The 13,103-nt window shown below is 42.2% G+C and overlaps 1 protein-coding gene across 9 annotated transcripts in view; it reads right to left on the bottom strand.

The window, feature by feature from the left end:
- The window catches only part of tmcc1a (transmembrane and coiled-coil domain family 1a), a 42,529-nt gene extending 29,705 nt beyond the window's left edge, over positions 1-12,824 (bottom strand). The window contains exons 1-4 of one of the 9 annotated variants that reach the window (XM_071476610.1): positions 12,740-12,824; positions 11,644-11,724; positions 2,850-2,895; positions 1,330-1,709 (exon numbers count right to left, since the gene is read on the bottom strand). In XM_071476610.1, coding sequence (XP_071332711.1) covers positions 1,330-1,709; positions 2,850-2,895; positions 11,644-11,724; positions 12,740-12,820 — 588 coding nt within the window. In that variant the 5' untranslated portion in view covers positions 12,821-12,824. Of the gene's footprint in view, positions 1-1,329; positions 2,261-2,845; positions 2,896-11,643; positions 11,725-12,739 lie in introns of those variants that run through there. The other 8 variants (XM_071476611.1, XM_071476607.1, XM_071476615.1 and 5 more) reach the window with 8 other exon arrangements.
- Positions 12,825-13,103: the final 279 nt, after the last annotated feature.

The following is a 13,103-nucleotide window of genomic DNA, read 5'->3' as shown; positions in this document are numbered from 1 at the left end:
CTGCTTTGTCATCTCAGGTGAGGTCATTTTCACAGGACTGAAGGAAACTTGGTTTTTTGGATGATGAATGGGGACTGACTAGAATGACAATATTAAATTTATCTCACAGATTAAAGCTGTCAGTTATTGTGGATATCAATGCCCATTGGTCTAGACTTACTGACCACTGCTGGATTGATAGCCGGCCATCACTCCATCTGTGACACACTGATACAGTGTCCATGGCTGTGCTTATTTCATTAACACAAGGAACAGGCTAGTCCACCACAAACATGAGCTCATAATGCAAACACAACCTCCACATGAACCAAGCCCAGTGCTGCTTACAGCAGGTTAGGTGATCTGACAGTGACCTCTGGTGGCAAACAGATCAAACTGTAACCCGGAAAACCTAAAGAAATGTGGTTAAAAATCAGGACCTGAGGTTACGTTTAAAGATCAGACTGTAAAAGGCTGTGAGGTTTTAAGAAACCAATACACCACACAAAAGACATCTATGCTATTTATCCTCCATTACAGACAAGGCAGTTCATACACTACTCTAAAAAATCTCTGGATTAAACACACTGTGGTCTTACAACAAAAGACACGGCTATCCACAGACAAGCTATACGGCAACCACATGTCATTTAAAGAGACTACACATGTACTACATAAATAAATAGCTTCAGCAGTCCTGAGTGAATGTCTTCCAAAGTTAGTTTTAGTACAAGATTCCCTCTTTTTGTTGAGCTGGACAGCATTTCTGCACTGAGGGACGATAAAAGACTGTAACTGTGGATATTGACTTGATTTGTGGATGGAGCCTCATAATAGTTTCAGAAAAAGTTGGAATATATATTTGTGTAGAAGAAATGTGAATTTTGTAGGTTTTGTGAATATAACTTCCATTGAAAGTGTGTTAGACAGGGATCACTTAATGGCCAGTATGAAGAGGAGGAATGATTACCACAAAAGCAAAACCTATTCAGTGTTCATATGAGCACCTGACTATTGTTTTGAGACACACTTTAAAAACTTTTGAACTTATACATTAACACTAACGTGTCCATATGTGTGTGAATGCATGTGTTATTGTATGTTAGTGTTTTATTAGTTTAAAACTGCACCATGGATATCTGTCCATGGCAAAATCAGACAGCAGTACTGAAAGACAGCAGTAAAGACCACAGCTGAAACAGCAGGGAGTGTTACATCATCAGCAAGGTGAACCTAAGCCTTTGATTGACAGTTCACTGACAAACAAGGCCTGACACCAGTAAAAGGGGAAAAAAGGCACATCGATCAGCCTGTCTAGTGATAATATGATTCACGGATGCTGTCACTTACCCTGTCCGTCTCCTCCGTGGACTGGTAGCCTGATGACAGCACCACATCACCGCCAGTATATCCAGGGACGGGGCTGCTGGGTGTGGTGTCTGTGGTAGAAGAGGAGCGTGGGCGGCTGGTATGCTGTTGTGCATCGTTGGTATTTCGGCGGCGTGGGGCCTGCGGGCTACCTCTCAGGAGAGGGTCGCGGTCTCCGCTCCCTGATCCCGACCCCTTACTGCGCCGGCTCTGCAGGCTGGTCCCACGCCTCATCATGCCCACAGCCGCTGAGCCCTGGCCAGCTGCAGAAGGAACCACAGGAGCAGAGAGGCGGTCAGAGTCAGGACAGCAGGACCCCGAGGCATCCTCACGGGCAGAGGGGGAGGTGCCACCTGCTGACACTACAGAGGAAGATGAGGAGGAGGATGAGGAGGTGATGGTGGAGCGAGAGAGGGAGAGGTGTTTACGCTGCTGCTGGAACAGCTGTTTCAGTCCCTGGCCAAGAACCCCCATGCTCTCCCTCGCGTTCTGGCTCATCTTACTGAAAGTGTGCTCTGACTGGGATGAGGCCCTCTTCCACCCTGAGCTTTGAGACCCCTCTGCATCTCTTTTAGCTCCAGGACCAGAACTGGGACCCACCCCCTCTGGCTCCCTTTGACTGTCACCCCCCTGCTGCATGTAGCCCCACCGACCTCTAATGAATAGCAGGGAGGAACTGTCCTTAAACAGCCTGCTAACACTTCTCTCTCTATCTGTCAGACATGCAGAGGGTCACAACAGGAAAACAACTGTGAAGGACAAAAGACTAGACTACAGTAGAGTAAAGTAGAAAACAGTGGAGGTGGAGATGAGACTGTCTGATGAAGGGTTCAATCGGCTCAGTGGCGGTCAGGGGGATGAATCCAAAGAGGGATCATGCATCTTTCATTCAGGAACAAGTAGCCATGCTGGTCTAGTACAGAGAGAGAGGAGATGGATTATGAGAGGCTGGAATGTTGCCTAGATCCAGTGATATGCAATCACCAATTTTCACTTTTACTTGAGACAATTTGCATCTTTCAAATTTCATGCAAATGGAACAAAGTGTGAATGCACAGTAATCAGAATAGAGTTTTATAGTCTGTAAGCTGGACAGCTTTAATCGGCATTGAAGGATAAATATGAATAAGCAACTTTGCAACTGTAATTTAAATATAATCTAGGATAAATACACTACCATTAGTTGGACAGGCTGTCTTGGTGACAGCTGTGCTAGTCCTCTGAATCATTCAACATTCAAAAAGGCCAATGTTTCAGGAGCAAACACAAGTATTAAAGGGAAACAAGCTGGATCCAAGTTAGCTAGCATATTACAAGGATCACAAAATAAAGCTTAAATTAATTCAAAAGTAAACAGGTACATGCAGGTTAAGAAAATAAACAACAGCTTGGAGGGAGATGCGGCCAGAAAGACACAAGACACTAAGAATGATTCAGAAAAGAATAGAGGAGTGAGAGAGGGAAAGCAACGATGACTCGGCTCAGAAGAAAAACCCACCTACCATCAGCCCAACTGTCAGCCTCGTGTGACTCACTCTTGTGAATTACCTGAGAGGGAGGTGGATAGATGAGGGAAACCAAAGAAAGAAAAACAGAGAATAAGATTTGAAACTCCAATCTTCAGTTCTCTCAGTGACCTCAACATGCTCAATCTATTGCGCATCTTACTCTGATTGCAATCAATTATCATTTTCACTGTGAGCTGTGAACATGTTGGGAATATTGAACAGAACATGCATGATACTGTGTGACACAACTTTGTGTGTGTTTTTGTGTGTGTATGTTCCTTCAGGAGCTCATTTAGTATCCCCAAAGGCAACCCTTCCTTATCCTGTGGCAGTATCAAGAGACAAGGGTTTCCGCAATAGAACCGACGCACAGTGTTGTGTCACAAACAACAGGTCAGAGCATGATCGCCTCCTGCAGCCTCGCACACTGCCTGGCTGAATTTAAGTCAGTGACAAAACCAACACAGACACCTGATAAAATACAAGCTGTCTTCCTCAAGAAAGGAATCTTATTGGTGGAGAAGTGATCACCTCAGAGACAGACCCACAGACAGGCAGGCAGTCAGCCTGAGCCTCCCTGCAGCATCAATAGCTGCTCCCATTGAGGGCAACAAAACAAACGAGGCAGGAACATTCAGAGCCTGGGGAGGGACAGTTACATATTCAAACTATATTCCTTCAGCTGCATCGTCGGGTCATGAAGACTAACACAAAGTTGGGCAGACAGACGAGCTCACATGCAAACACTTCTAACAACTGCAAGAGTATAATCTATGCAAATGAAGCTGCAACAGTCTTAATTCACATCACTATGAATACAGTCAGCTGTTCAGTTCTGTGCTAGGTTCAAAGACAGAAGGAGAGAATGAGCATGAAGCTACTTGCAGGTAACATATCACTTTTCACAATGGCCACACTATCACTGCCAAGAAAAGGTGCATTCATGCACACAAACACATTCACACAGAAGGTTTTACTTTCTACAGAAGCTGATCTTAAGTCTGGTCTTGTCTAATCCGTTCTGTTCAATGAGCAGATTCAAGCCAGCAGTTACTGATGTGCTTAATATAGAGCTTGCGTGTGAATATGCTGGTGCCAATCAGTTAAATATGAGGGAGGGAGGGAGAGAGAGAGAGAGAGAGAGAGAGAGAGCAGGTGTTAAACAGGTTCACTTTAGTCACCTGCTAGCTGGCTGCTGCCTGTAGCGATCAAGATATTGTGCTGTTAGCCATTAGGCAGTGGCTTTCACGCTAATAATATAAACAGCTTCAATTTGGTGTTTTTGATTACAGCGAGAAAATAATTCCACTTTTTTAAATTTCAGTGGAAATACAGTAAATCATGTTGAAAAAAATGACATCAAGTTATCATAATACAGGTCTGTTGCCAATATTCAAAAAATGGGATACGATGGAAATCTTATAGTTTAGAGTACCTGAAAATATCTGAAGAAAAATAGTTATATATTACTATGAAGTTCAATACAATGACAAAATCGATTTTAATATTCAACATGACCATGCATTTGTTTCTTCACTGGCTGTCATTATTTCTTCATAATGGTCATTTTATAACCACTCATGTTTTATTGTGGCAATAAATTAAAACTCAAAAACTCATGTTTGCAGATATCTATAGTATATGATTCTATGATTCTATTGATATGTATTTTCTATATGACCAAGCTCTTTAATTGAGCAGTTGCTCATAGAGGATGAATAGTCATGCATACATGCATACTTGATACTTGACATTGAAACAGTTTCTAAGTGGCATTTTCTGGCAGTCACAGTGAAGTGTGATTGATTGTGACAGTGTGCTGTGCTGTTGTTTTGGAGCTGGTCAGTGTTGGTGGGGGTGAACCTTAGCTCATCCTGTCCTCAAGCTGAAGTTGAACCTGAAGCTCTGTCCGAACCCTTGTGCCCATCCCTCCCTCTGTGCCTGTAAATCCCCTCCTTCATCCCCAAACTGATTCTGATGCTGGATTGGATGCTTTCTTGATTACCTATGGTTTTATATTCAAACTAAATCCTCTTTCAGGAGCCTTTAGAGGATAAAGCAGTATTGTCATACTTGGTGTAGATGCTTGTGTATGCATGAGAGCTCCTGCATCTTTGTTCAATTTAAGCAAAGCTTGTCATTCCACCTTGATGGGGTGATGATGCAAAAGAACAAAACACCAGATGGGTCTTCGAATGATGTTTGTCCTGTTCTCACCCAAAACTAAGTAATTTCACTACATTATACTACTCCGACATCTAAATTAGTATTTTGTTGTAGTTCTAAAAATCTAAGAAATTTTGTTGATAGGTTATAACTACTTCTTTTGTGAAATATGTGACAGAACAAGAAATCTCAAGTTAACTATTCCTTTAACCCAAGAATGCTTCAGAAAAAATTTTAAAAAATTTATATTTTAGTGCTTGTCTTAGAAAAAATACTCACTTCACTAGCTTCTCAGATAAACATGCTGGGGATAGAATTTTGGTGTATTTAACCCCATCCACCACAGCAACAGATGTGTGACAGACTATGTGTGATTCTCAGTGATTAACAGGTGTCAGTGACAGCTGGGGTCAGCAGCCTCTGTGAGTCAGCAGTTATCTCAGAGATTTCACAATGTGAAAGGTGAATGACGAATGACCACATGGACAATGGCCTCTCTGGAACCCTGTCACCCTCACTCATACCCTTGTATAAATACAAGCACGCACACACACACACACACACACACACACACACACACACACACACACACACACACACACACACACACACACACACACACACACACACACACACCTTGTGACTGAGCTTCCAGTCATCAAGTCCTGCTGTCATTGTCTTTGGCCAGCTATGCTAGAGACATGGTGAAAGCTCAGCAGAGCTCTGGCACTGGTCGACTTAAAAAAACTCACACATTTACAATGTCATTTTGCTGACAGTGACAAACGTGTGAAATAACATGGTAGATCCAAGATTCAGCTTAATAAAAACAATGGGGTATTGTGACTAAACAGCAATCATTTTGTTTTTTTAATTTCCTTACTTATTTGCTTCATGATAACAAGCTCTGTCAAGTGCTTGTGTTTAACAATGAATTACAGTATCACAGCTTAAATGTTCCCTTTGGCTCTCTGGATATAAAACAGCCACAGCTTCATTCAGGCAGAAAGGTTATATTGATGAAGATGTGGCACGCAAGTGTTCTAAAATCACATCCATTATCATTATTGAACAAGGAAGACCGTCAAATGTAATTATTTAATACGAGATTAAGCTCCAGAGCTACAAATGTGAAGGTGACAGCTTTAATAGCTAAGCAATAAAGCTGAAAATCTGCAATTTAACATAATGCAAGATAAATTATGTATCAGCACTGCGCTATTACAGTCTTTGCATGCAAATAGCAGTTACAGTGACTAGCTCCAGTAGTTCCACGCCAAATATATGCACAATAACCTGACCTCTGTTTCTTCTTGGCTCCTCTACTTAATTCAACTTTTCAACTCTTGACTTAAAAAAAGTTGCAAACTGGGCATGACCAAGACAAGTGGAGGTCAATCTGGCCTGTGCTCTTTGACACAGAATCAGCCATGTTGTTCATTGCTGAACATACAGTCAGTTAATTCAAAATATGGCCATAGCTTAAACAAGCCCATGCAGTGTTTCCAGAAGGGTCTGAGAGCTGGCGTGGAATAGACTGTTCTTTGTTCCCACTGAGCCACACACAGGCCCATCGCTGCTCTTTGTGCTGCGCCTCTTTCACTGACAGACACACATCAATAAGAGGGGAATTAGGCCAGAGAGTTCTGGCAGCGATGTTTGTGTGTGACCGCATGCATGAATGTGTGTGTGTGTGTGTGTTTGTATCAGACACAGAGAGAAAAGGACAGAGAAAGAAGGAGAGATAGCGGGAATTATATTGTGCGGAAATGTGAATATTTGCACCTACATATGTGAGTGTGTGTGTTTGAGTGTGTTGTCTTGACTTTGACCAATGGAAAATGGACCATATCTCATTCAGCAGCTGCATAATGACAGCATCGGCAGGAAACAGGAACAATCGTTATTGTTTTTATGTGTGTGTGTGTGTGTGTGTGTGTGTGTGTGTGTGTGTGTGTGTGTGTGTGTGTGTTTGTCTGCCTGTGAGGCAGGGAGGCAGAGAATAGCACATTTGTATCAATCCTGACAGCGCAGGAGATGACTTCAGCATAGTGCAAAAAGTGTGATAAGAGACACAAGTCTTTGTACCAGACAGGGAGAGGGAGTAAGTGAGAGAAGGGTTAGACAGAAGGTTACAGAGGGAGTGAAAGAGACCAGGCTGGATCAAAGGCATCCAACGGTCTACGACGTGTTTTGCCTGGCCGTGTCAGGTTCAGCCCGGGCGCTCAGCAGAGATTGTGTCTGAATAAGAAGGTGAATGGCAGGTTGTTCCCTGACAGAAGCAGGCACAACGCCCTATTGTGTAAAATGAAACCCACAGGGAGGCCGCACTGCCAAAGTTGCGCTCAGCTTTCCAGGAACAGGACAAACCAGAAGACACACAATGATTTACTCATATACATCCGGGCATGAAGAAAACACATATCTGTTTGCTTGTTTACAAAAGTTGAAGAAGGAAAGATGAAAGTCTGCTTGTAAAGCTGCCAAACAGACTATATTATAGGAGCCTGGGGAAACTGACCTGTATACCATGTTTTCAAAACATTTTCATCATGAATGTATGACTGTGGAGGTTGAACTTTCAATTACGGATGTGGAAGTCTGTCTACAGTGTATTATATATATTTAGGCAACAGAACTATGTAACTATGTCCCTCTTTATCTCCCCCACTGATAGTGCTGTGAAAAACATAAAAATGTTGATCACAAAAAATGAATAAAAATGCATATGTACATATTTATTCAACACACACACACACACACACACACACACACACACACACACACACACACACACACACACACACACACTACGACAATGGGACTAGTAGGTGGTATATTAGGTGTGAAGCAAGTCTGAGTCATCTAAAACAACCTAACAGAGTCTGCGGAGTGGGAAGCTGCAAAAACAAAGTGACGAAGAGTCTCAGAGGCTTGTGCAAGGCTGTGAATATCACATGTATGTCTGTGTATAGGTTGTACAGTGGGGCTGGACGGTGAACAAATCTAGACAGGCTGTGAGTGATGAAGCATTATGCTGAATGAGTCTGTATGTTTACTTGGGAAGCCTTGTTTAAGGGACACCTCTGTACCTATGTACAACACCACAGCAAGTATCCTAATGAATAATTTACTTTGTGCATGGACTTGACACTGGTCCATGTTGACTACAACTACAGCCACACTCAGTGCTGACCTAATGGTCAGTGTATTGAGGATCTGATTCTCTTGCTGTTTACAAGTAAGACAGATTATCTCAAGAGGGGATTTCCAGTGGACAAGAGGAGAAATTAGTAGAGATTTCAAGCCCTGCAAAGTGGCCTTCACTTACTAACCTGATAGGTGTTTAACAGTGGCCAGGCTTTCAACTTGGCCAACATAGCTCATATTCCACCCGCTCTGGCAGAGAATCATCAACTGTCAACAGGCTGGAAACCACCTACACACCAGCTGAAATCTCATACCAGAGATTGTGTTAAAGGCGCACAGCCATAAGGGACGGGAAAAGGAATGCGTGTCAGGGTCAATGCACACTTTGTGCAACTAAGGAGAGAAACCTGCCAGGTTATCAGGCTGTAGGGCGTCTGGCTGTTCGTGGTGCCAGCAGGTGAGAACAACTTTACGCAGTCAGATATAAATCATCCATATTGTCACCTATTTAAATAACTCTTCAGTCAGATCTCTGGGTTCAGGTAACCAGACACCTCTTGAGCTCACTAGAGGGGTTAGTGGGGATCAGCACATCCAAGCTCTGGTCTTGAAGCTTTTGCTATGAATGTGATATTGGGCTCAGCACATAGACTGTGGGTCAACAATATCAAGTCTACAGTCTGGGAGAAGATTCAAATTGAAAGATAAAATTCATCCTGACCTCTAAACCTAAATATCCACTATTCTTAAGTCCACCATGTAAAGACAAGGAGATGTAAACAAAACTGAAACGAAAGGATGATAAAAAATGATCAAATTTTGCGCAGACGGAAATGTGTGTGGCATAATATTTCCCAAATAACTCAGTGAGCCTGATATGAATACTCAAGAGTGAAACCTCACAACCCTACTGTGATGCATAAAAGCTAGTGGCTAACTGACTGATCACTTTATTTTCAGTTCATCAAAGGGATGTTAAAGGTGCCATATGTAAGTTTTTGCTACTGCTGCATAGCCAACATTAGCACTGAGAGCTGATTACTTATCTGTCTAGAAGAAACGTTGCCTGTTCAGCATCAAACTTCATTCCTTTAGTCACCAAGAGCTATCTCCAGTAGTGGAAAGCAATGTCAATGTTAACTCTTGTTTTTCTGCTATTGCTGTTACTTCTTTGCAGCTCCGCCGCTTTTACTTTTACCTGACAGCATTCAGACATATTGAAAGTGATACAGAAATGTCACTAGATCCAACCTAGTATGGTTGCTGTTGCTGTTGACTTTTAGGTAAAAGGGTACTTATTCAGACATAAGACCAACATGTTAAACTACCATCAGATTAAGATAAAGGTCTAAACAGGGTTTTGCTGCACAACCTAAAAAGACTGTAATTTTGGAATGTACTGACTGACTTACTTAAACATGGAGCTCAGCCATATTTTAAAGTGCAAACTCTTGTGACACTGTGTGACCCCTGCCTCTTTTCTGCCTCTGTCTTCAAACAGGAAGGGATCAGAGGGAAGAAGGCATTTCGTTGCCATTAGAAACCACAGCCTTTATAAAGGAATTTCACCTTCACTCTTTAAGTGTGGGAGTCAGTCCTACTGGAGAGAAGAAACCCAGTCTGTCAACTGCTAGAACATTAATAGCAAGGATGGTACAGACAAACTCTTTTACTCTTGTGCGTTCTGATGCTACTGATTGCAGCAGCGATGAGGAATTCTGTGGCATCTAAATGAAACTGCACTATGACACCGCTGCAACCCTATTGGTTTTTAAGCAGCAAAGCACAGCTGGATGATAAAGAAGGTGAGACAGTGTGACACAGAGGGTGAGAGAGTGAAAGGAAAAACTGTGTTTCCTCTCTGAGATACAACACTTCCTCTTTAGCCATGGTTGGACCTTTGGTTGAGAGAACAAAGCCAATTCTGAGTGATGCTGAGATTAATTTGACTCAACTGAGGTGAAAAAACAATTATCTGTATCCTCTTGAATCAAGTGTCCAAGTGCCCTCACAAACCAGAAGGAATCTCTAGTGCAGCAACAGAGACATGATCCCTCACTGGCTTCCCATTCGCAGACACTACCAATTATGTTGGTTGGAATGCACAACCAAGCTGGGGGTACTACTGCCAAGAACTGAACCTAGGCAACCCAGGATATGTTGCACCTAAAGTGCAACATAACCTCTGCAACAGAGGGGAACAACCAAGCATTAGGCACTAAACAAGAGAAAACAAAAAAGAAAAGTAATTTAACGTGGCAAAATATTCATAAAGCATGTAAAGCCATCTTCTATTCCACTTATCCTATTCTGGGTTTCAGGCGGCTGAAGCCTTTGCATGGTATACACTGCGCGAGAAGTCTGGTACATTGTGGAGACAGCACAGTCTGTCACAGGGATAACACAGTCATGTTCACAGTCACAGTCACACCTATGGGAAATTGAGAGGCCAATTTAGGAAGAAATCAGAACACCCAGAGGAAGTGTTACTTATTTAAACACTACAATATCATAAAAAGTTTTGTTTAGTTAGTTTGACAGCTTTTTTCAAACTAAGACCAACTATGAATGTACACAGCCCATTAGATACAAATAGCTTGTTAAATTTAATGTAAACAATGAAAAGATTGCAGCTGGTCCTCAAGAGATATGATGTCATACACCGGTTAGATGACAATGTATGGACCATCTTCACAAAAACCTTATTAATGTACAACAATCTGTCTTGCCTTGTTATCAAAACAAGACTTTACAAGTCTCTACCAATATGGTAAATAAATAAAACCATCATATGTATAACAGAAACTATGTTTTTATCTGCAGTGTCAGCAGAAATCTTGTGAGAAAAACCAAGCTTCCTGTACACAGCCAATTAGTCACTGCCTGTGACAGGCAGGCGAGCACAGAGTAAGCTGTGTTAATCTTGAGATCTGATCTAGGATAAGCACATCTCACATCCTGTTCAAGTGTTACATTAAGCACTGAGCACAAGTCAGATGAGGAGGTAACTCCATCTTTAAAAACAACTGAGTTTGTATGCATCATGCACACAAACACACATACATATATACGCACACAAACACATTACACTCATACAAAGACTCTCAATTCTTAGCTCAGCTCCCAACAGAGAAAGCACAACGTGAGTGCAGCGGGAACAGGAGGAGGAGGAGGAGGAGGAGGAGGAGGAGGAGGAAGAGGAGGGCAGCGTCATCGTGGTGGTCTGACCATCGGAGTGAGACATGAATGGCTGCATTAGCAGTGCCCTGGAGGGGCAGCCAAGCTCTCAGCCACTTAGCAGAGTATGCTGAACAGATAGTGGGGTAGATCATGTCATACCGGACCTCTCCAACCCTTTACATGTGTATCTACTGTACATGCAATGCAGTGTCAAAATCACCAGGTTACAAAAATGGTCAGAGATGACAGATGGAAACAGTTGGATGAGTAGAGTAAGAGGATGAAAACAAACCTTCAGTCCATAATCATGATGCTGGAGCAGCTTTCCTTCATTGCAGAGGAGATGAAAACCTGCTACATCAGGCCCACAGGTCTTCAACAAAGAAGAGAAAAAGTGAGATGGAAACTGTAATCCCCTAAATGCTTCCTTGGCACTCTGTACTCTGCATCTCCCTGCCTGATGCCTGCCTGTGTGTGAGAGTGTGTATGTCTGTCTGTCTCCCAGACACTGATAATAATAGGCTACACAAAAAAATGCTCCTCTGTGAAAAATACGAGGCATCAGATGTAATGAGGCTTTGGACTGCCATCCTTTCTTGGCCATGAAATGTCTTTAGCTCATAAGATTGCATTAGCCAGTTGAGACTAAAATAAACCCTGCTGAGGGTTTATTAAAACTTCTGTGGCTTGCAAGAGACTGGCAGGGCCATGGCTAATATCATAAGCCACGGAGATAATATGACAGCATCATAGTAAATAAAAACAATGTTTCATAGATTAACTGGAAGCAAGCTCCTACATATAACTTCCTTTAAGTCTTATTTAAAGATGCAATACATTTTCTTGTTTTTAGTGTTTGTTTCCTACTATAACTTACAAGTAAAGAGACAAATGTGTTGAACAATATACCACAACATTTTAGTCATTTTGTTATTGAAGTGCCTCAGGAAAAAGCCCGCATATGAATACTGTGACACTACAGGAGATGAAATATAACGACCGTTACGAAACATAAGTCTAAAATTTCCCCGTTAAGTAACACACAACGTACTTTTCGCTGAACAGAAATAAAGTAATAAGAGACGAGCCGTAGTGTATATTGTGAAATTACACGAAGTGCCATGTAAGACGCTTTAAAAGCCGTTCAAATGTTACTTCAGTGCCACAGTCAGCGTTGTTGTCAGTGAGCAGCAGTGTGTTAACGGACACAGGTTGACAGTCCCGTTAATGTGTCATCGGACTGTGCCGCTAATACGATGAAATATCTACATTGACGCTCTAACAGCTTTTCCTAGTGGGACACAGACGGGTCACACATCACACAAACACATAAACGGACGGTCAAAAAAACCAAAAAAAAATAAACAAAAAATATATTTTACACTTACAAGGGAGATAGCAAACTGTTGGAGCTGACACAGACGTTTGGCGAGCGGCACCCCACCTCCGAGTGCCGTACGCCCCACCATCCACCCTCCCTCCTTGTTCTGACGTCATGACGTAACCTAGCGGGAAGTTAACCAAAGATCGTCCTGTGGTAAGATGCATCACTCGCCCGCTTAAAATGTGATAACTTCATGTCTTTTCAGTGGGCTAATTACGCGGTTAAATAAGTGTGTTCTGCTTTACACAGCAAACTAAACCAAATTCTGTTAATAATTCCTTTCCAATACTATTGTCCTGTGTTTATTCATGTAATTTTATCGGCAACACAGAGCTTATCTGCACTGGAAAATGAGGTAAGGAACTTAT

Source organism: Trachinotus anak, unplaced genomic scaffold (assembly GCF_046630095.1).
Source record: "Trachinotus anak isolate AG129_WGS33_773 ecotype Australia unplaced genomic scaffold, CSIRO_AGI_Tana_v1 ptg000004l, whole genome shotgun sequence".
NCBI lineage: Eukaryota > Metazoa > Chordata > Actinopteri > Carangiformes > Carangidae > Trachinotus > Trachinotus anak.
Note: the sequence above shows the minus strand (reverse complement) of the source record. Positions and strands in the feature narration are given on the sequence as shown.